The 23550-nt window shown below is 40.7% G+C and overlaps 1 protein-coding gene across 1 annotated transcript in view; it reads right to left on the bottom strand.

Moving 5' to 3' along the window:
• Positions 1-430: 430 nt before the first annotated feature.
• LOC141147157 (annexin A1-like) overlaps positions 431-23550 on the bottom strand; it is a 51508-nt gene continuing 28388 nt past the window's right edge. The window contains exons 8-13 of the mRNA XM_073634308.1: positions 22932-22988; positions 14736-14829; positions 11017-11112; positions 8657-8715; positions 6716-6838; positions 431-620 (exon numbers count right to left, since the gene is read on the bottom strand). Coding sequence (XP_073490409.1) covers positions 564-620; positions 6716-6838; positions 8657-8715; positions 11017-11112; positions 14736-14829; positions 22932-22988 — 486 coding nt within the window. The 3' untranslated portion in view covers positions 431-563. The remainder of the gene's footprint in view (positions 621-6715; positions 6839-8656; positions 8716-11016; positions 11113-14735; positions 14830-22931; positions 22989-23550) is intronic.

The raw sequence follows: 23550 nt of genomic DNA on the forward strand, positions 1-23550 counted from the left end.
GTTCCTCAGTTGCATGCTATAGAGTCAATTAGCCTATTTTAGGTACCACAGTACCTTCAGCTTATGAGGAGGCAGGGTGAGAGTGGGAAGATAGTCAATGTGTTAGCTTATGTTGGAGGAAAACAATGAACCCCACTGATAACTTCTTTCCCTGAAAACAAATCAGAAAGGAAATGTCTGTAAATATTATAGAGAAAAAATAACGTCAGGTATCCATTATCTCATGTCTGTTGGCACATCACTCTTCTTATTTAAGGATAGACCTGACATGAGACAGCAGCGAAATATAGGGTATGGGCACTAAGGAGACATGATAAAGAAACCTACATATGGTAAAGTAGCATCTATCTAACAGCTTACTTTTACAAATGAATAAAAACATGTAGGGATAACATCACATATAACATACATCAAATAAAGCACTGTAGAATGTGTGTAATCAATTTTATTACAATGGAATGTCAATTGTCATCGAGACATTGAGGGTACACATAATTATGCCGGTGGTCACTACATTCATCAGCTTTAATAGTTCTACAACTTGCTTTGAATTGGTCAAACATTTAAGCTCCTCCAATAAGTGCCAACAATATGGTTTGATAATCTCCTTTGACTTCATCCTATTAATAAAAAAATACAAGTTAATAGCAAATAATGATACAAATATCGCAAAACAAGCATTTGTTTGTGCTTATGCATTTGTGTTTTGTGACACTTTTTCAAACAAATATATATATATATATATATATATATATATATATATATATATATATATATATATATATATATATATATGTGTCTGTTAAGGCTCATTCACACATATGGTCAGGTAAAAGCAGGCAGTTGACTCAGTTGATTCATGGCTTTACTGATCACCCACCTAAAGGGCATGCAGCCATTTGGGGCCATGATGAATAGCTCCCTGGCCACAGCAAAAATTAAACCCCATATTGCACGTACCGCCAAAGAATGCAACCTACTTAAATGTATGGCACTGTGCAGTTCATGGTTGCAGCTTGGTGGTTCAGTGCAGTGATTCACCATGAATTGCTTTTCAGAGGGTCAGAAAAGACTGCTACACATCAGAATGAACCCTTATAACTGTCTCTAGATAAACAATTGTTGAATAAATACAATAGACTTAGGGACTGGTTGAAGAAACCACTGAGTGAAGATAGGGACACTCCAGCCAAAGGCTCAAATTAGTATTGAAGAGATGTTTGGGGAGGGGGCAGCAGGAGAGATAAATACAAGTATTTGTAAGTTTGGAGTATTGCAATCTGCTTTAGAGACTTCTGGAATTTCCATAGGGGCTAAAAAAAACCCCGTAAAATCTGTCTTTTTGTGGATATGATATTTATGACAAACCCAAACCATGATATTCCTAAATTATATGAGCTAGTTAATCAACATGCTTCAATCTCTGAGCTACGAATTAATGCCACTAAGTGTGAGCTCTTACCTGGGGCGGGACAAACATGGTGGCAGGAGGTTAGTTTTGCAGTGGTTAGTACGATTACATATTTGGGAATTAAAGTAGGGAAAAACTCCAACATCTGTATATGCATTACATTTTCCAGTAATTATTCAAAAAATGTGCAGATAACTGACAGTTTGGGCACCACTACCTCTAACTATTTGGCCACATACATCTAATAAAAATGTAAAGTTTTGCTAAACAAATGTATCCAATGCAGACGCTTCCCTTTCTTAATAAAGTGGTTGTAAAGGCACAAGGTTTTTTACCTTCATGCATTCTATGCATAAACGTAAAAAAAAAAAAAAGTGTGCAGGAGCACCCCCAGCCCCCCTAATGCTTACATGAACCCCCTCTCGATCCGGCGATGTCCACAAGAGCCTTGCCTCTCCAGGGACTTTCAGTCCCGATTGGCTTTTGGCAGCAGCGGGAGCCATTAGCTCCCACTGCTGTCAATCACAGCCAGTTCGGCAATCAGAAGACAGAAGGGATGAAGCCGCTCTATAGTTCCCTGTGCGAATGGACACAAGGCTCGGGAGCGCGCCAGCTTGGGTGCCCCCACAGCAAGCTGCTTGCTCTGGGGGCACCCGGCAGGAGCGCCAGCGTGGGACCAGAGAAAAGGAAGATCTGGGATGCTCTGTGCAAAACCATTGCACAGAGCAGTCTAGTATAAACAGGTTTGTTAAAAAAAAGGCTTTAATATCACTTTAAGCATAAAGATGTATACGTGTTGAATTTGTCATTTTGTAAATTTGGCAGGATAAGAAACCGCGACTTGTGTTTAAACATAAATAAATTGTATTTGCCCAAGGCAGAAATGGCCTTACCTAATACATAGTTATACAACCAATCATGCCTGTTGAGACATGCTATAGACTGGATTGTGGATAGATCCAAGTTTTCAAATAACTGAATCTAGCAGCCCTTTTGCAGTGTTCACCTGCAAAACTGCCTATATTGAAATCGGCACAACATCTTGATAAGGGATACTGTGTTGGCATGGATTGAAGAGGAAAAAATATACTCAAATCTTCGTATTGTACAAAATATCTTCATATTAGAGGTATTCCAGTATTTTCTGAAGGATAACATATGGCTTTTGGCAGATGGGTAAATCTGTCTGTAAAGTTTTGAGACATTTACATCAATTGTTTGAATTAGATTTGGGAAATCCATAGACTTTTCAGGCTTTAAGTCAGAAATATAATATTCCACTATCAGATTTTATTTTATGCAAGTGTCTTCTTATTGGAGGACCATCACATTGCATCCTATACAGCACATGTTTACTCCCTTTTTGGACATTAGTGGAAACTGTAGATTTATCGATAGGAGTCATTTATCCAACCCTGACAAGGCTTACAGCCTTTGACTTGGGTATGTCTAACTTCCCAATGGTCTTGGGATTTTAAGATGGATAACATAATATCTAAAATACTCCAGGGATACAGAAGGGTCTGCAAAATTATAATAAATCAAACATGGCCTGAGAAGCAGTATAAGGTAATGCATCAAGCATATTTACCAGTTCCATGCCATGACCAACAGAGCAGGACTCGGGAGCAAGCGGCTTGCTGTGGGGGCACCAGCAGGGGACCTGAGAGCAAGAGGATCAGGGCTGCTCTGTTCAAAACCAGGTACAATAAGTATAATAGGTTTGTAATTAAAAAAAAAAAAAAAAAATCCAACAACCCCTTTACAATCCCTTTAACAGCACAGGAGAAGCAGGTGTTATAACCTACTTAGGTGTATACAAGTTGAAAATCTAGATTATTGGCGATCGTACAGTTTGTTTCTTCTTTTTTTTTTAAGACTTTATATTGTACATTTTAGATTCTGGATTTCTATCCACCTATGAGAAATGTCTATATGATCTAAGAGTTGTTACAATGAGAAGATAATGGTAAAAGGAAGTATACAGGACTTGTGTGGATAGAATTTGTTTGGTGATTTAGAGAGATGAGCTAATAAAAGATTGGGATAATGCATTAATAATGTATACTATTAAAACACCCTTTTTTTATATAATATAAGTTTATATAATTATCCAGTGATTGACATATTGATACTGGAAGTATAATTGTAGTATATTGTAGATATTGGATTCTGTCTTTTTAATTTGCAATATATTAGTGTTTGTGATGGAATTTTTTTTTTTTTTTTTTATCAAAAAATTTTTTTTTTAAAAGAAAGTTTGTATAAGTGGCAACGTTGCTTTATGGTGCCAGTAAGGTCTGATTGTAGCCATACAAAAAGTAATGTCAGAGGTGCATCGCCCAACAGTAAACAACAAGCGTCCTCAGGGGACAAAGTGATCAGACAAGTAGACAAGCTGCATATGGGCCCCACTCCCTCTTTTAGATCTCTAAACAGCACTTGTTGGGCTACAACATTCCTGCTTAGGGCAGGCAATTAGTGATCAGCCAGACAGACACGCAAAATTGTACAATACTGTTCATTTAAGGCCAACTTAACACGTTATATTTTACCAACACCCTTGTTGGGTCACCAAGATTTGTCAAAACATCTTCATAAAATGTGAAGTTAAATTTGTCCATCCTCAGTAGATGTGCTTGATCATCAACAGCCTTTCCAACAACTTATCATTCTCCCCCATAATACAGATTTGCATCCTATAGCATGCAGGTCTGTTTTTTTTTTCAGTCACCCTACCACCATCCTTGTAGAAATAAATATGCATAAACTTGAGTTCCCACTTCACACTTAGCAACACCAGTTCATACATCTGCCACAAACTTGGAATAGATTTTGTGTGTCAGACTCTGCTCATATTGTACCCGTCATTAGGCACACACATGCTTGCACTGCATTAGCAACATTGAAGCAACAGCGCTCAGGAGCAACATCCAGCTGGCAATATTGAATGCACATGTATGTCAGAGCTTGTGGATGGAATGCAGGCTGTTTTACATTACATGCTAGGGACTTTGCTGCCAATTTCTGTTGTTGGGGTCACTAAGCTGTGTGGAGATCCAAGGGTGAGAGCTATACAGAATAAGCATCATTGATCTCTAATTGAAGATCATTGCGGACTGGTAAGAGGCCCCACTGTCTTATAAGCACCTTGAGCACAGAGCACTTTGTTTTGCACGTAGATGGACTTTAAGATTATTGACTTTTAATTATGAGGGATTCAGTTACTAATTTATATATGCATTTACTTTCACCTTTTAGATATGCCATTATGTATTGTGTTTTTACTGATTCATTTATTTAGCCTCATTTGCATAGCCCTGATGAGCTTTTTTATTATGAATTTGTCTTTTACCATGCACATGTGTTGGAGTTCACCATATGAATTTATTGTTATTTAAGGAAACAGTACACTTTGTTTGTTAGTAGCTATATATAGCTGTTCTTTTTCAAACCTGGTTTGGTTACAGTAGTACAGTAGTTGACGTCACAGACTGAGTGGTGAGATCTGAATGATGCTTGCAGTTACAGGCATCATTCAGATATCTTTTACAACAGGTGATTCCCTGCACCATAAAAACAATCATAGCGGCTTCAGCCTCTTGATTATTTTTACAGGCAATGGAAAGGGTAGGCAGGAAAGCCAAGATAGTTTTTATTTATTTTTATCTTGGGCTTTTCAGCCTAGAGGCGAGATTTGGGGATTTAAAGACCCCGGATCATGCCGTAAAGAGGACCTGTCATGCCATATTCCTATTACAAGGGATACGCATTCCTTGTAATAGGAATAAAAGTGATTAAAAAAAAAATTTAAATAAAATGTAAAAGGAAAGTATAGAGCCCACATATGTAAACTGCGTTCAAACCACATGTGAGGCATCACCGAATGTTCGAGCGAAAGCAATAATTCTAGTGCTGGACCACCTCTAACTCTAAACAAGTAACCTGTAAAAATGTTTAACCACTTCAGCCCCGGAAGAATTTCCCCCCTTCATGACCAGAGCACTTTTTGCGATACGGCACTGCGTCGCTTTAATTGACAATTGCGCGGTCATGCGACATTGCAGCTAAACAAAATTGACGTCCTTTTTTCCCCACTTTTCCCCGCTTTTTTTGGTGGTATTTGATCACCTCTTTTTTGCGCTATAAACAAAAAAAAGCAATATTTTTTACTTTTTGCGATAATAAATATCCCCAAAAAAATATATAAACAAACAAATTTCTTTCTCAGTTTAGGCCGATATGTATTCTTCTACATATTTTGGTAAAAAAAAAAAAAAGAAAAAAAAAAAAACACGCAATAAGCGTATACTGATTGGTTTGCGCAAAAGTTATAGCGTTTACAAAATAGGGGATAGAGTTATGGCATTTTTTTTTTTTTAATCATTATTAGTATTGGTGGCGATCTGCAATTTTTATCATGACTGCGACATTATGGCGGACACATCGGACACTTTTGACACTATTTTGAGACCATTGTCATTTATACAGCGATCAGTGCTATAAAAATGCACCGATTACTGTATAAATGCCACTGGCAGGGAAGGTGTTAAACACTAGGGGACGATCAAGGGGTTAAGTGTGTCCTAGGGAGTGATTCTAGCTGTGGGGGGGGGATGGGCTACCACTGACATGATAGCGATCACTGCTCCCGATGACTGGGAGCAGTAGATCCCTGTCATGTCACTAGGTAGAACAGGGAAATATCTTGTTTACATCTCCCCGTTCTGCCGCACCTTGACACGGCGCGCGACCCACAATGCCATGTCTTAAAGGGACGTACAGATACGCCCATTTGCGCAGCCGTGCCATTGTGCCGATGTATATCATTGTGCACTGGTCGGCAAACGGTTAAAAGCGCCGCCTATGGGGATTTTTAAGTACCGAAGTTTAGCGCCATACCACAAGTGTGTGCAATTTTAAAGTGTGACAGGTTAGGTATCCATTTACTCAGCGTAACATCATCTTTCACATTATGCAAAAATCGGGCTAACTTTAGTGCTCCCCCCCCCCTTTTTTTAAATGCATGAAGCAGTTTCTTTTTCCCCCAAAAAAACTAATTTGAAAAATACCGTGCAAGATAAAAAAAAGCCCTATAGGTGAAATGTGTGGTACAATCATCTTTCATACGGCGGTGCATTTTGAGGCTACACTGTGTTGTCCACACTGATTTTTGTTCCTGTTGAAACATTTTCTCCTCCCATTTGTCTTGACACTTTACTTATTATAGGAGGCTGATAAATTATACAATATAAAGCACAGAAATGTTGCATTCCTTTGGGAAATTAAAATCTTTTAAATTACCAAAACGGCCTGGCGCAGGGCTGTAGTAAACATCCTCTTGTATTGGGGCCTGATGTCATTCATTTCATTTTCTGAATGGGACACAACATTTCGAATCAAAGCTCTATGTTTGGTTCCAGAACCCTGTGTACAACACAAAAAAGAAAAAGAATTTCAATCACAGAAAAGGATAACATTGCTTCATTAGCAGCACAGTGGCTGACAATTATTGAGTCATGGGTGGCCCCATTAGCACCCTCCCTGCCCGGCATCCTTTGATCTGAAATTCAAAGTAGCCAGGCAGAAAACTTTCAGCTAAACAGTGGCTACATTCACTCAGATGCATCCACTATTTGGGTATTCTTACACCTGTGGGTAACAGCTGTCAGAATACAAAAGGCAGGGGAGGCTCCTCCAGCCATGCTGTTTAGTATGGATGGTGTAAGCAATAGATTTTTATTGTTCAGCCCATGTAGTGCATGGTCAGCTTAAAAGTTTGAACTTTTAAATCATGTCTGACACTACCGTCAGTGCTTTATCACCGACAGCACCTTTTCAGGCTAAGTAAAGCGAACTGTTGGGATGATTTACTAAAACTTTGACAAAAAAAAACAAAAAACTGGAAGCTGGTTTGTATGCAGCGCTGCACCAGATTATGCATTCTCCAGTTTTAGTAAATCAACCCCAGTACAAACTCCTTTAGATAGAAATTGATTGGATTGGATTGTATAGGTTTGTTTACATATTGCATAATTTTGGTAAAATTTAATGAGCTTGTACAGGGATTGTAGTGTATATGGCCACCCTAATATTTTCTTAAAATAAGCCAGTCACACAAAACTACAGAGCAACATCATACAGGCAATATAGAATGTATCATCCTCCACTGAGGTCCCTAGCACAGGGAGGAAGACTAAGAACTTAGGGTCCCATGTATAGAATCAAGGTGTTGAAAAGGTTGAGAAAGGCTGACTTAAAGACTAGAATAGGTACTTGTAAACACCACGAGATGACATTCACTTCAGCACAGTTGTTACCTTAGGAACACTAGGTTAGGTCAGATTCATTTAAGTCAATTTATGGTTTTATGTACAATTAGAGCAGTGAGTGAACATACCTTGTGCAAATTGCAATGGAATATAAATAGGACTTTTAAATGTATGCTTTATTTAAGCTATTGTGAAAAAGGGACTACTGCCTATTGTGGAAGCTACCGCAGCTTTTAAACCTTGTCTTTTGTTGGATTTCTTTGCATGTACTAGCATCTGTTTAGAAGGTGTGGTTGCCTTGATGTAAAGAAATGGCTTACAGCCAGGATTTATATGTAGGACACACAAGCTTTAGCCTAGGGCTACCAAGCAATCACATATGTCTTCAGAATATTAATAGTTTCTGATCTTTTGCTTAATTAAACTGTACAGGAATATTTTTTTTACTATAGCAATTATTTTAAAAATGCACGAGTCACAGGCAGAAATCGTGTCGCCAGGAAGCAGAATGTTGCAGAAGAGAGGTTGTATCAGTTCATGTATGCCAGGGGTAGGCAACCTCGGCACTCCAACTGTGGTGAAACTACAAATCCCATTATGCCTCTGCCTCTAGGAGTCATGCCTGTAATTGTCAGGGTCTTGCAATGTCTCATGGGACTTGTAGTTTCAAAACAGCTGGAGGGCCGAGGTTGCCAACCCCTGATGTATGCAGTTCCCTTGTGATAGCTTTTATTGTCTTTGGTATGATCAGGACATTCTAAAAGTCAAAAACAAAATCAGCTTTGGCCATGACCATGCCCAGGTGTGTTATAGATTGTACTACCCATGTCATGTCAAACAGCCCAATTTGCCAGTGTAGGAGCAACAATGGCTATCTACTAACATAATCAATTTAGGACCATAAATGGCAAACTATGGTTTCATAGATTATTTTTCGTTCCATTTAACCCAATTATGATTCCAAACACCATACCTTCATTGCCAAATGAAGCCTTTCTGCAAAGAAAGCAGCTCTGCATGAAGTAACTTTCACTGTTCAAAGAAAGAGAACACAAATTAGGCATGCAATGTTTGATTTTTGTTCTCAACACATGAGCAAAGTGACTTAGCAGGCAGTAATTTGGCCTTACAGCATTGGGATCCTAGGTTCAAAACCCTGGCCAGGACACTGTCTCCATGCGGGTTACATGGGTTCTCTCAAAGTACTCCAGTTTCCTTCCACACTCCAAAGACATGCTGATGGGATAATTGGCTTCTGCCTAAATTGGCTCTAGTGTATGTGTATGTATATATATATTATATAAATATATATATATATATATATATATATATATATATATATATATATATATATATACACACATGCATTATAAGGGCCTTAGATTGTAAGCTCCCTGAGGACAGGGACTGATGTGACTTTACAGTATGTAATGCACTGTGTAAAGTGTCAGCGTTATATAAATTACTATATCATAAAACTCAGGCTAGGCGTGAAATAAAGCAAATAAAACATGTAAAAAGATGTGATAAGGATAAACTTCTAACAACTGGTGCTGCTGCTCACGTGCAAAACACTTAAATCACCTACATATTATGGCACAGTGCAATCACAATAATTATTATTATTATTATTAAAAAAAAGTGTCCTTTTAGTGTCCAAAAATAATATAAAGGATGTGATATATCCACTCAGTGGTAAACCTTTATAAAGTTCTCCATGCTCTCAAGTCAATACAAGTGCCTTAGTGCTCAAACATCAAAGTGATGTGTGACCCATACCCTTTCATGTCCTCACTCACCAGATGAGATGGACCCTTTGCCGATAAGCATAAGAGTCTAATGCCCAATTTCTGGTGAGGGGGTATCTTGTCTTCAACATCCTTCTGGCTATCCCATAGTCCAGTAATGTGGGATATGTAGCTACAAATGAATAGCAATGCCGCTTGCAGCAATAGGAAGCAATGGGGAGAAAAAACACTCATAGTGTAGTAATTTGTTTATTGGAATAAAAGTAAAATTGCATTCACACAGTTGTAAAAATGCATCCACTAAAAAAAAAGACCTTAAAGACGCCTTGTGGGAGGGGTGAAATGCGTTGACAGAATTTCCGCTTCCTGGTGACTTCACGTCTGTGTGGAGCGCACACAAACTAGCGGTGTTCCCAGAAGGAGTTCAAAACCACTGCCCATTACAGCATTTGTCTTTTTTTAAAGCGGATGCATTTTTACAACTGTTTTAGTGCAATTTTATTCCAATAAACAAAATTACTACACAAGAGTTTTCTCTCCCCATGGATTCCTATTGCTGCAAGCAGCATCACTATTCACTTGTAGCTACAAATCCCACATTACTGGACTACAGGATATCCAGAAGGACTTTCCAGAGCTCTTTGTACTGTGTTTGCTGCAGAGCCTTCTCCAGGTCAAGAATTGTGACACCACTTCTGGAGTGAGCAAGACCATCTGGCCTTAAGTAAATCTTTTTTTAAAGCCATATCTTGACCCTACTTGAGTCAAAGATGTAGGACTTGCCTGGAATGTGGATTTCAGACACTGGGTTCTGCATTGGGACACTATCCAAACCTCACAAGTCACAAGATTCATAGCTTTTGGACAACCTCTGGTGTGACCCAGTTTCTGAGTAGTAAGGTCAGCTGGGTTGAAAGACTGGGAGCTACCCATTGGGCACTATTTAAAACTCCCACCATTGTATTCTTAGTGGCCAATGCTGAGAGTAATGGAGTGTGCATGCACAGCATGTCGGTGCCCATGTTCTTTCTCCTGCCATTCAACCTTGAGGAAGCGCCTTACTGTTGCTGCTGCCACGTTTTTTTTTTTTTTTTTTAGACACCTTGAGGATCATACAGTCTGCATTGCATTGCATAGCATGCATTTTAAAAGGCAGTGGACGGTGCCATTGCAATGGACATTCTATGCCTATACTTCTCCTTTGTTAAAAAAGAAAGCTTCATTTCTGTGAAAAAAAAGGGTATACATTTCATTTGCATACAAAGTTGCATGACCATGCAAAAAATGCCCTGTCAAGAAGGGGGGGGGTCAAACCTTCAAGGTCAAGTGGTTCAAAAGGCTGTGGAGAAGAGCGTGTTCTATAGAAGCAGCAACATTTTGGGTTTTTCCCAGAAAAGTAATAGTGGGGAAGTCTTCCAATGGGGACACTAGTTCTGGTGACCTGGGGTTCCCAAAGGATTCCCTTAATTTTCAGAGATTTCCTCTTACTCCCTGTTTGGCTATGGGACAGGAAGTGAAGGGAAATATCCCCAATGGGATACAGATGGTAAAAAATAAACCAAAATATATTCGTTAGCCTACATACCAATGGCTGTAAGAAGTTTTTCAATATCTCCTTTAAGCTCCAGATCCATAGCTTTGCCGACATCATGCTTACTATATTTTGTGTACCTCTGGAAAACTGCGAGAGAATATTTAAAACATTTACTAAGAGTTACTGATGTTGTCCATTTTACATATTGCAGTGCATAAATAATTAGCAGCATAGCCAAAATCAAGGCAATATAAGCAGATATATAAGTTTATAAGACTTCATTCCATGCGTTTTCTTTTTTTTAAACATTCATTAGATGAATGTCATAAATGAAAATATACCACCTTTGGCCACCAGATGGAGCTAATTCTAGGGATTACTATCCTTAAGGGGGTTGTAAACCCTCGTGTTTTTCATCCTAATGCATCCTATGCATTAAGGTGAAAAAACTTCTTCTAGTGACCGGCACCCCAGCCCCCCTGAGACGCGCTCTTTCTCTCCTTGGGGTTCTCCGCTCTGGATTGGATAGATTGATAGTAGCGTAGCCATTGGCTCCCGCTACTGTCAATCAAATGCAATGACATGGGCGCCGGGGGGTGGGGTCGATTCCTACATTCGGCATCTGTGGACGCCAAATGCTGGACTCGGGAGCACGCCCGCAAGGTAACCCCCGGGAGAGTAGCGTAGCTTTACAATCACTTTAATGCATGGAGTCACAGAAATCATTAAGGCCCCTTTCATCGGCTGTACGATCAAGTCCACCTGTCAGTTTTTCAGGCGGACCTGATCGGACCTTGACCTTGCAGTCTCCTCCATGGAGCGGTGGATGAAAGAGACAGCAGTGTCCTCAAATTTGTGTCACAAAGTACTGCATAGATAAAACTGAAAGCTCATTGCGCTTAAATTTTGCTTTTCCTGCCCCCTCCCCCGATCAACATGCCAATTACACTTTAAATAGAGCTTTTCGGTTTGAAATACTTTTTTTGAGCCATTTGACATCACTGGGTCTGTACTTACTGTATATATTCAATGCATGCAGATCACGACTGGTGGGAATGGTGCTGTACATAGCTTGCTTAAAACATTAGCACCCTCTGCCAGTACTCCTCTCATAAGGAGTACTGGGATGGCCTGGCTTTTGGGAGGAGTTATGCAAATATCAAAAGGTGGGTGGGTGTCAGGCTGAAGGAGTAGTAGGCAGGTCCTAGGCAGAGTACATCTGTATACAGACCATCCTAGATAACACCCACAAGTGATGCTGAGGCTCCATAAATTAAGAAAACTGAAACCCAATGGATGAAAGGGGTGGGCCAAGGACAGTCAGGCTGGGGAAGGTAAGGGCTGCATGAAAAGGGCTTTAAGTTAGACCCCTTTCACACTGGGGCGGTTTTCAGGTGCTTTAGCGCTGGAAATAGTCTCTGCTAAACTGCCTCCCTATCATTCCAGTGTGACTTTTCACGCTCGGGTGGTGCGCTTGCGGGTGTTCCGAAAAAAGTCCTACAAGCAGCGTCTTTGGCCAGGTTGGGAGCGCTGTATTTAGTGCTCCCAAAATGCTCTGCCCATTGGAATGAAAGCGCCGCAAACAGTGGTAAAGCGACGCTAAAACAAGCGTCCCACCAGCTCTCTCTGCTCCATGTGCTGCTCTCTCAAGGAGCACATGTCGTTCAGTCCATCCACAGTAATACAAAGCCCTGGGCTATACTCTGTGCATCATCCACGTCTCAAAGTGAAAGTAAAAGCTTTAGTTACAGTACCTACCCATTGGCCACACTCCGCTGATGCATTTTACGCCAATTTGGCCAAATTTTAGAGCCGCTAAAATTAAGCCCAGATTAGGGTGAATGCGTCAAAGAGACATGGTCAACGCATGGACAGTGTAACGGGCTTTTACTTTCAATTTGAGACGTGGTTGATATACAGTGCATGCAACCCAGGGCTTTGTATTTCTGAGACCTACTTTATGGGTTATGTTTAGTGTTACAGTTGGAAAATTAAGTGTTGGGCCTCCTTCAGGCTTCTGCAATACACTGTGGTGCATTAGCACATGCCTTACTTTACCCTGCTTGGGGCTAACACAGCCCATTAATTTTGAATGGGTTTCCAATGCACCTCAAACTGGACTTGACCATTTTTTGGTAACACACCAAACCACAGTAATGTGTTGCCATGGGTTGTATTGTGCTGCAATGCAAGTTTGTTGCTTTGGTGTGCCATTCATAACGAGTAGAACCACAATGCACTAATGCATGCACGGAACAATAGTGTGCATTGCGATAGAGCGCGTTACTGCAACACATATATGAAGCTGGTCTTAAAGTGGTAGTAAACTCCGCTTTATACATTTTTTTTTACCTGCAGTTAGGCTTATAATAAAGCCTACCTGTAGGTAAAATGAATATCTCCTAAAACGTGCACCATTTAGGTGATATTCGCTTGTTTGGCAGCCAGTAATTTCACCGGCGCAAGCGCTATGAAGGAACGGTATACACATGCCATTTCTTCAGAGCTCTGTGCTGTGGCTGTGACTCCCGTGTCCATGCGTGGGAGTGGTATCACCGTGGCTCAACCATTCAAGCAGCCGGAGTGTGCAAACCCGGAAAGAAGACCGGGTGAAGACAGAAGCCCTGTCGGCAGTGCCTGCACGTCCCCGGAGGGCTTCGTTTTAAGGTAAGCCCTTCACAATGTGCTAGTTTTGATGCATACTAGCACTTCGTGACATTACCTTGCAGGAGGAAACATTTTTGTTTTTTCCCCCTTAGGCTTACTACTGCTTTAAGGTCTCTTTTTAGGGGATGAATAAAATCGGACATAAGAATAAAGGCGTCTGCCCAAACCTGCAACAGATTTTAGTATCCTTTGCCAAAATGCCAGGCAATTTCTGACAAGCAAAGCTTGATGCTAGACAACCTGTTCCCAGTAACACATCACTATAAAGAGTTACCTAAGTGGCAGGGCTTTTTTTCAGCGGGAACGTGGGGGGAACGCAGTTCCGGCACCTCCTGCACTGAATGTATGTAATGGCAAAGGGTGCTGGAGTGTGGCTGGGAGATCTATTGTTGATGGGAGGATTCCTGTTGAGGGAAGGGTCTATTGTTGGCTGCTGGAGGGTCTATTGATGCTGGATGCTGGGGGGGTCTATCATTGCTGGGGGCCAATTGTTGCTGGGAGGGATCTACTGATGAGAGAGGGGTTTATTGTTACTGGCTGCTGGAGGGTCTATTGATGCTGGCTGCTGGGAGATCTGTTGTTGCTGACAGGGGTCTGTTGTTGCTGGGGTGGATTTGTTGTTACTAGGGTGGATCTTTTGTTAATGGAGGGTCATTTTGTTGTGGGGGGTCTATTGTTGAAAGGGAGGATCTATTGTTGAAAGAAGGGTGTATATCTTAATGCTTATTAATAAAATCTATACAAATCACTTCGCACCACAAAATGATACTTGGTTCTGTATTCTCTAAAAAGGGCCGTACAGGACGGTGCTCAGAGGTGGATAGGGGGCGAAGACAAGGGGTGACTTGAAAAGGGGAATTCCTGAACCTATTCTCTGAGAAAAAAAGCCCTGCTCAGTGGTAAATAGGAATATGTGGGAGGTTCTATGTGTACACTGTGCCTGATCAGAAAAACCTAGTACAGAAGTAGAGGAAATTAAAAAAAAGTATATACAGTACACACACACACAAACACACTCAAATACACATACATATCTGGTTGTAGAAAAAGCTAATCTGCCACCCTTTTTAATCTCCAAATACCTTCTAATCTACCCAATTTACCTTTCTGGAGATGGGCATAGCTGCGACTAGTCAATATGTGGATGAGAACAGGCACATCTGCCTTTTTTTTTTTTTCACCAGCTTCAAAAAGAGCCTAGGAAAGATAAACAATAAGGAGCATATTTTTAAAACTGAATCTGACATTCAGAAAACACTGTCTGCAGGAGAATCAAGGTCCATATGTTTTAAATGACAGCGATTGATTCTCCACCAGGAAAGATTTGGTAAAATTCATCTTCATTGCTTTAGATGTAGACCGCCAAGTTACTTTTGTGCAATACCCACAATTTTAAATGGGTAGTGCATTAACAATTTTGCAGCTCATCCCTAAAGCAATACTCAAGGAGTCACAGCACAGTTCACACCACATGCAGTCTAGTGTGTTTTTTTCTGCATTAACAAACGCATGGATAGTAGGGAAAGGAAGAAGGAACATGCTGCATTTTTTCTGCACTGGAATGCGGTAAAACCCACTGGACTGCATCAAAAACGCACTGGGATGTGCATGCAGAAAAGCATCCGGACTGCATTTCTATGGTGTTAACTGACCCTCAATCAACATTAAAGCCCCGTTCACACTTGAGCGTATCAGAAACGCTGTAAAATGTGGAACATGTATTTGGGCGCCATTCATTCTTAATGGCACCATAAATGGAAAAATGGTATGTGGAAGTATAGTGGCGCCATGCCAAAACTGTGGGTGTGGTCAGATTGCATCAACAGTGAGAAGGGCTTAAAGGGCCATATGCTTTAATGACTGCCACAAGCGAGTATGTAGCAGACAGTACAAACCTCAGTATACTCATTTTAATAAAATAAAACAGTTCTATTGCATATCTTTTACTACTACACACAGCTAACCATAAAGTGATATTAAAGTCATAACATGTTATACTTACTAGCTCTGTGTAATGGTTTTGCACAGAGCAGCTTGGATCCTCCTCTTCTTGGGTTCCTCGCCGGCACCCCTTGCCCCTCCCTTTTTCTGGGTGCCCCCACAGAAAGTTGCTTGTGTTCATTTACACATAAACTCATTGCTCAACTCTGCTCCCTCCATCTTCTGATTGACTCATTGGCTGTGATTGACAGCAGTGTGAGCCAATGGCTTCCGCTGTTGCCAACAGCCAATCGGGAGTGCGAGTCCCCAGACAGCAAAGGCTCTCGTGGACATCGCTGGATCGAGAGGGGGCTCAGGTAAGAATTAGGTGGGGCTGGGGGGGCTGCTGCTCACAGAAGGTTTTTTACCCTTACGCAGAAAATGGTGTACCTTTACAACCACTTTAACAAAGAATGTGTTGTACTTTGAATGCAGTAGTCAAGAGTAAGAAATGTAAAAATACAGTGAGGGGAATTTCTCAAAACTGGTGCAGTCAGAATTTGGAACAAAAACAAGAGAGAAAAAGAGAGAGGGAGGGTGCACTAAAAACTGTTTCGCAGTCAGAATTTGGATCAGCTATGCATGGCAACCAATCAGCTTCAATCTTCAGCTTTAAAAATTAAAAGCTATGAGCTGATTGGTTGCTATGCACAGTTGTTCCAAATTCTGTCTGCTCTAGTTTTGATAAATTCCCCTAAGGGCTAAGCAGACAGGTCCTGTATGCTGATCCACTTTTTGCTGCATCTACCAGACAGCTTCACCTATAGAAGTGGGTGCACAGATCTGAATGCAGACCCTGTGCCTTCGGATACATGTATCCTTTCCTGTCTGTGTCAACTTTTGACATTCGACTGTCCATGCAGCTGCTGTGTCTTGACTTTGACTGGACTGCCTGCACAGGGATGCACAGAACATCATGCATCCCCACCCGGTACACGGCCATCACACTGGGCATGTGCTCCATGTGAATGAGACCCAATTGTCATGTGGGTCAGATAGCAGGAAAGAGAAGATGTTGGGTAATTAAAAGAGAAGTATGGGAATTTTATTTATGAATCATACTTGCCTAGGTAGATGCTGCATCTGTCCCCAACCAGCTCGAAGGCTGAGAACCAAGTAATCAGCCGATTACTCAGTTCCCAATGCTCCATAAGCACAGAGCTGGTGACTGTCAGTCTCTGGCTCGGCTCGGCTTTGGCTGTACTTCTTTAATAAATCTATCACAAGACCTGTCTCTGTTTCTGTTTGGCATTACTTGTGACAATTGATAAATGTCCCCATTTAGGTTGTAAACTCACCTTCCAGGGCCCAGGCAGGCTCTTCCTCAGCCCAGGCTTTAAATCCAGGCTCTCTCTCCCTGAAGCTGGAAGGCCAGGCACCCTCTTTCCTAGTCCATAGGGCCTCCACGATCCCCCTCTCATAGTCCAGGGCCTCCTTACACCTACTGTCCTAGTCCAGGGTCTCCAGACACCCCCTCCCCTAATCTGGGACCTCCAGCCACCTAGTCCAGTATCTCCCTTGTCCCTCACCTACTCAGGGGCCTTTGCACACCAACCACCATTTCCTAGTCAATGGCCGCCTCTGCACCCACCCCCCTAATCCAGGGCCTCCTCTGCACGTCAAAGGCCTCCTTTACAGCCCACCCCAAAATAAGAGCCTCCTTTGCACCCTGCTCTCCGAATCCAGGTCCTTATCAACCCCACTTTTCAAGTCCAGGGCCTCCTCTACATCCCCCAGTCCAGGGACACCTCTGCACCCCCCAAACCTAGGGCCTCTGCATCTGGCGCCCCCCCCCCCGCCCCCTAGTTTCGGCTCTGGCTGTCTGTGTCACCATTAGGGTGATTCACTCTCTCCAATTGTCCTGATCGCCAATGTTGCCAGGATTAAAACTGAGGGTAAATCCAAAATTTTGACTTCTAACTAAAAAAAATAATAACAGAGGCGAAATCTTCCCATGGGAAAATTTGTTCCCATTACAGTTGTCTAAGAGAGCATTACCCTCACACTGTAAAGATATCCTCATATATATATACATATATATATATATATTTTTTTTTTTTTTTGCGTAAACTGTTGGCGCTATATAGATCCTATATAATAATATTAAATGATCTATTATACCTTAAACCCAACAGGTTGTCCTTGTAGGCATTCAGGTATATGCGTTTCTAAATTACATCTACACTAGATTACCAAAAGCATTGGGAATTGCCTTTACATGCACATGAACTTTAATAGCATCCCAGACTTAGTCCATAGGGTTTAATATGGAGTTGGCCCACCCTTTGCAGCTATAATAACTTCAACTGTTCTGGGAAGGTTGTCCACAAGGTTTAGGAGTGTGTTTATGGGAATGTTTGACCATCCTTCCAGAAGCGCATTTGTGAGGTAAGGCACTGATGTGGACAAGAAGGCCTGGCTCACAGTCTCCGCTCTAATTCATCCCAAAGGTGTTCTATCGGGTTATGGTCAGGACTCTGTGCAGGCCAGTCAAGTTCCCCCAACCCAAACTCACTCATCTATGTCTTTATTGACCTTCCTTTGTGCACGGGTGCGCAGTCATGTTGCAACAGGAAGGGACCATCCCCAAACTGTTCCCACAAAGTTGGAAGCATGAAATTATCCAAAATGTCTTAGTATGCTGGCGCCTTAAGAGTTCCCTTCACTGGAACTAAGGGGCCAAGCCCAACCCCTGAGAAAAAAAACCCACACCATTATTATTATTATTATACACGATTTATATAGTTTATTTGTATAAACAGTTTATGCAGAACTTTAGAGGGGGGACAGCTCAATTACAGTACAGTTCAATACAGAAGGGGCAGGAAGGCCCTGCTCATAGAGCTTACATTCTAAAGGGAGGGGGTGGTGGTACAAAAGGTATAATCCCCCATAATCCCCCTCCAAATGATTTGGACCAGTGCACAAAGCAAGGTTCATAAAAAGACATGGATGAGCGCGTTTGGGGTGGAGTAACTTGACTGGCCTCAACCCGATAGAACACCTTTGGGATGAATTAAAGTGGAGACTGCAAGCCAGGTCTTCTTGTCCACATCAGTGCCTTACCTCACAAATGAACTTCTGGAGGAATGGTCAAACATTCCCATAAACACACTCCTAAACCTTGTGGACAGCCTTCCCAGAATTGTTGGAAGCTGTTATAGCTGCAAAGAGTGGGCCAACTCAATATTGAACCCTACGGACTAAGACTGGGATGCCATTAAAGTTCATATGCATGTAAAGGCAGACGTCCCAATACGTTTGGTAATATAGTATATGTTTGCATTTTCTGCAGAGGGAGGTCTTTCCCACTTTTTTAAACATTATAATTTTTTATTTTCATTTTTTAGACACTTTTTTTAAATTGTTGGAGAATAGGAAAAGGCTAGACCCTCTGTCAAGTTTTGACTGAGCAGTTTTCAAGAATTTTAATTTGAGCACTTTAGCATGCATACATGAACATTTCAGAAACATATTTAAGAGTTTTACATGTGTATCCAAGCTTCACCCATTGTCTATAGGACCAAAAATGCCCAAACCTGCCTTAAAGTAGCTCATGGAGCAGCATCAGGCTTTAAACTCTAGGCATCTGAGAGCTCATATGTGAACTGTCACCATTGAAATACGTGGCGTTTTGGATGCTGAGTGTTTTGGCGCTTCGAGCCACAAAACGCTCAAGTGTGAATGGGGCAGTAAAGAAGTTACCAAAAACCTATAGTGAGAGAAATAGAGAGATTTTTATTGCTGACTTTTTGAAAATGTGTACTGCCTGTCTGACTACTTCATTATATTAATACTTTACAACTGTTGCCCGCTACACTTGTTTAGGAACTGAACACTTGATTTAGGAAAGCCAGAACCTTTAAAAGCAATGTTATTTATCTATGTGTTTATTGATTGCAACAAAAACCTATATAACATTTGTTCTACAGTCGAATGTTAATTCTCGTGTCACAATAATGTATAACTGCAGACACTAGGTGGCTGTGTTGCATAAAATAAATGACTGCTGAATTACTGATACATCTTATACCTAGCTCCATCTAGAATGTAAACTTTGACATTAATATTATATCTATTTCTAATAAAGAGATTTTTTTAAAGCATAACTGTACTTTTAGGGCAATTACATACATACACTGTGGAGCTACTGGATGCCACACAGCCTGCTCTCCGAAAGTCACCTGGCTCGGCCACACATGGACAGTAGATTTCCCATTTATGCCTATAGAAGGAGGCCCCACAGTTAATATCTCTATCTATTGTGGACATGTAAGTGGGTGACTACTTGCCATAGAAGAGGCATTCTGAGTTTTCTTTACCCTTAGCGTTTACCCTTACCGTTTTTTATTTCACATAGAAGATTTGGTATTTTAGGACTTTACACTTTAGTTAAAAGTTAGTCCACCCAAAAGTAATATAGTGGGGCGCAAGTTCCCTGTTGGCTACTTATAATCTTATGAGGACTTCAGCAGTGAGATCTTCATGCCTCTGTTCTCCCCTCACCATCCTTTTGGATGTTCCTGCACACCTTGGAGTGTTCTCACTCCTCTTGCTACATTTTCCATGGCAAAAAAATATGGCAGTTAAAATCAAGCAGGGGTAATAGGACTCCCTTGTATAACTACCACAGTTGAAATATTAGAACACAATCCCAGAAATGACACTACTGTATTCCTCAAAACATTTATAAAACACATTTTTTAAACTCACCAGTACCTACCCAAAACCGAAACATTCAAATTAATTGCTATTTAATGGATTCTAATGTTCAGAAGTTAATGGCTAAAAAGCATAAATTGTTAAACTGTACTGTCCACTAATAAAAGATTATTAATTGCCAAGAATGGGTGTATATTATATTCTTTTTAAGAACAAGACAAAATAGCCCTATGTACTATTCGCTGCCAACACCAACAGGATACCCCTGCTCATACATGTGCCCCATTAATAAAGGCTGCTTATAGGCATACAGATCTCTCAGAAAGGGAAACTGGCAGTGACAGATCTGTAAAGTTTAAGGCGCCTTTCACACTAGCTGACTCCAAAGTTACGCGATTTTCAGTGCAACTTTGATACAACTTTGAAGTGACATTGAGAAGACTTTTACACACACTGGCATTGAAGTCGTGTCAAAGTTGGATCAAAGAAGTCCAGGAAGAACCTTTTCTGAAGTTGCAGTGATTTCAGTAGTGTCAATTGGAACGGCTCCCAGAGATCTGTGGCATTTCACATGTCCTGCAACTTGCGGTCAAGTCAGATCCTATATTGCACAAGTATGAAAGGAGCATTTCACATGATGGACATTGGTTGGTTCAAATATTTTTTCTGGGCATGCCAAGGTAATATATCAGCACCAGACTTCTTGGCTCCAATTTCTGAGCACAAGTAATCTAGTAATCTTCAGGGCTGGATTTCTGCATAGCCAAACTATAGCCAGAGGCAGCAGACAATCAAGTGCACATCATGCTGCTGGCTGCCGATAATACATTTCCATATAACATTGAAGGTCCCCACCTGACAACCTTTCTGCCTGTAAAATCCAGCAGGGTCCCCGTGGTTAACATACTGATAGTAGGCAAACTCCCAATTTTAGCCTCTCCATCCACCTTGACGTGCCTTGTGTAGATATATAATCTGATCTGGTTAATGTCATGCAAAGTCTAGCTTGCCAACTGGCAAAGATAGGCAGCACAAGACAGCAAAACCATAAATCCCACCCTGGTCATGCAGAGAACTTACTTCTCGAATTCTTAAAAAAATGTAAGAAACCTTTGTGTAATTCAACTTTATAGCTTTTAAAAGTAGTAAAGTTCTGCCCTTCCTATAGTCCTCCGTGCTTGGAAGCGATGTCTTGCCCACCAACTCTAAACACTATAGTGCCCTGCTCACATTTATGGTTCACTATACAAGATTCCTGCAAGATTCTTACTTCCTAGGACCTGCCACTTACAGTTCACTGGATTTATTGAATTCATATTTGAATTCATATTTGAATTCATATTTGTTGGGTATCCACCTTCTTTCTAACCTTAGGGAGGTCTGGCTGTTATCTTTGTCCTGCCACCATACAAGATTTAGTAGCCATCCTAAGGCTTATGATCAGTTATTATGCTGATGTGCTAAAGTATCTGCCTTAAGAGCCGATATTGTGTATTGAACCCTACCTGTTTGGATATTACTTTTGTAACCCGTTTCGTTTAAAATAAAAGAAAAATTGGAAATTAAAAGTACTAAAGTTCATTGATTGAATACTAACATTTAGTTGTACTTGTCTTACAATTATTTCGTCACCCTCTGTGCCATATCTAAGAAGCTAGCTCCTCACTGGGTGACCATTGAGAAGCTTCAGCCTACAACCAAACCTGGGTATAGTGACATAATTGGCCCACAATGATTTCTAACCACTAACAAGCTAACAGCAGCCTTGATGTCTGGTTCCTACAACTACCTAAAGAGTGATGTGCTCTTAAAGACAATTATTTGGTTCTTGAAATTCAAATGTAATCCTTGGTAGTTACTATATATGCAGCCTGACGGCATTACAGTAATAATAAATACGTTCCTTGATCTATGTTTTTTTCCTAAAATACTAAGGGGTCTATTTATAAAAAAATCACTGGATGAATGTCAAAAGCATTTGCTCAACCATAACAAATATTCCTTGTATTTTGTCTAACAGGTTAATTTGATCGTCAATTCCACATCAGCTGAAATACCTCAATCAAGAAAAGACAGTAATATAGCCACTTGATAGATGTAATTACTTTTATTTTAGTATTGAATTAGAGTAATGCCCCGTACACACAGTCGGATTTTCCAAGGAAAATGTGTGATAGGACCTTGTTGTCGGAAATTCCGACCGTGTGTAGGCTCCATCACACATTTTCCATCGGATTTTCCGACACACAAAGTTTGAGAGCTTGCTATAAAATTTTCCGACAACAAAATCCGTTGTCAGAATTTCCGAACGTGTGTACACAAATCCGACGCACAAAGTGCCACGTATGCTCAGAATAAAGAGATGAAAGCTATTGGCTACTGCCCCGTTTATAGTCCTGACGTATGTGTTTTACGTCACCGCGTTCAGAATGATCGGATTTTCCGACAACTTTGTGTGACCGTGTGTATGCAAGACAAGTTTGAGCCAACATCCGTAGGAAAAAATCCTAGGATTTTGTTGTCGGAATGTCCGATCAATGTCCGACCATGTGTATGGGGCATTAGGACTCCAGGTATTCCTACCATTTCTGAAAAAAGGAATAAATAGGATAATGTAAATGCATAAAACATAACAGTACTATCTAGCACTGTCTTACCCTGGCATCATTATCAACAAGTTCATCATTCACACGGGTATCTTCACTTCGCGAAGCCTACAAGACATTAAACATTCTATGTTTAGAGAAATTTGTTACAAAAATCACAAAAGTAATAACAGTAAAAAAAAAAATTAAAAAAAGAATTACAGATGTATTCCCCATTCCTATGAAATACAAGACCATATTTCCATATCTGGAGCCTGTAGGCACAGATTCTAACCTGACCCAGGATAGTAGAACAGTTTTTAAATTAAAGTGAAATTCAAGGCAATACTGAATCTTAAAAATGCTCCTTCCCCCTTACCAACACATACAGTATCTCACGAAAGTAAGTACACCCCTCACATTTTTGTAAATTATATATATATATATATCTTTTAAGGTGACAACACTGAAGAAATTACACTTTGCTACAATGTAAAGTAGTGAGAGTACATCTTGTATAACAGTGTAAATTTGCTGTCCCCTCAAAATAAAAAAACACACAGTCATTAATATCTAAACCGCTTGCAACAAAAAAATGAGTGCACACCTAAGTGAAAATGTCCAAACTGGGCTCAAAGTGTCAATATTTTGTGTGGCCACTATTATTTTTCAGCACCACCTTAACCCTATT

This window comes from Aquarana catesbeiana, linkage group LG01, assembly GCF_042186555.1.
Source record: "Aquarana catesbeiana isolate 2022-GZ linkage group LG01, ASM4218655v1, whole genome shotgun sequence".
NCBI classification, from domain to species: domain Eukaryota; kingdom Metazoa; phylum Chordata; class Amphibia; order Anura; family Ranidae; genus Aquarana; species Aquarana catesbeiana.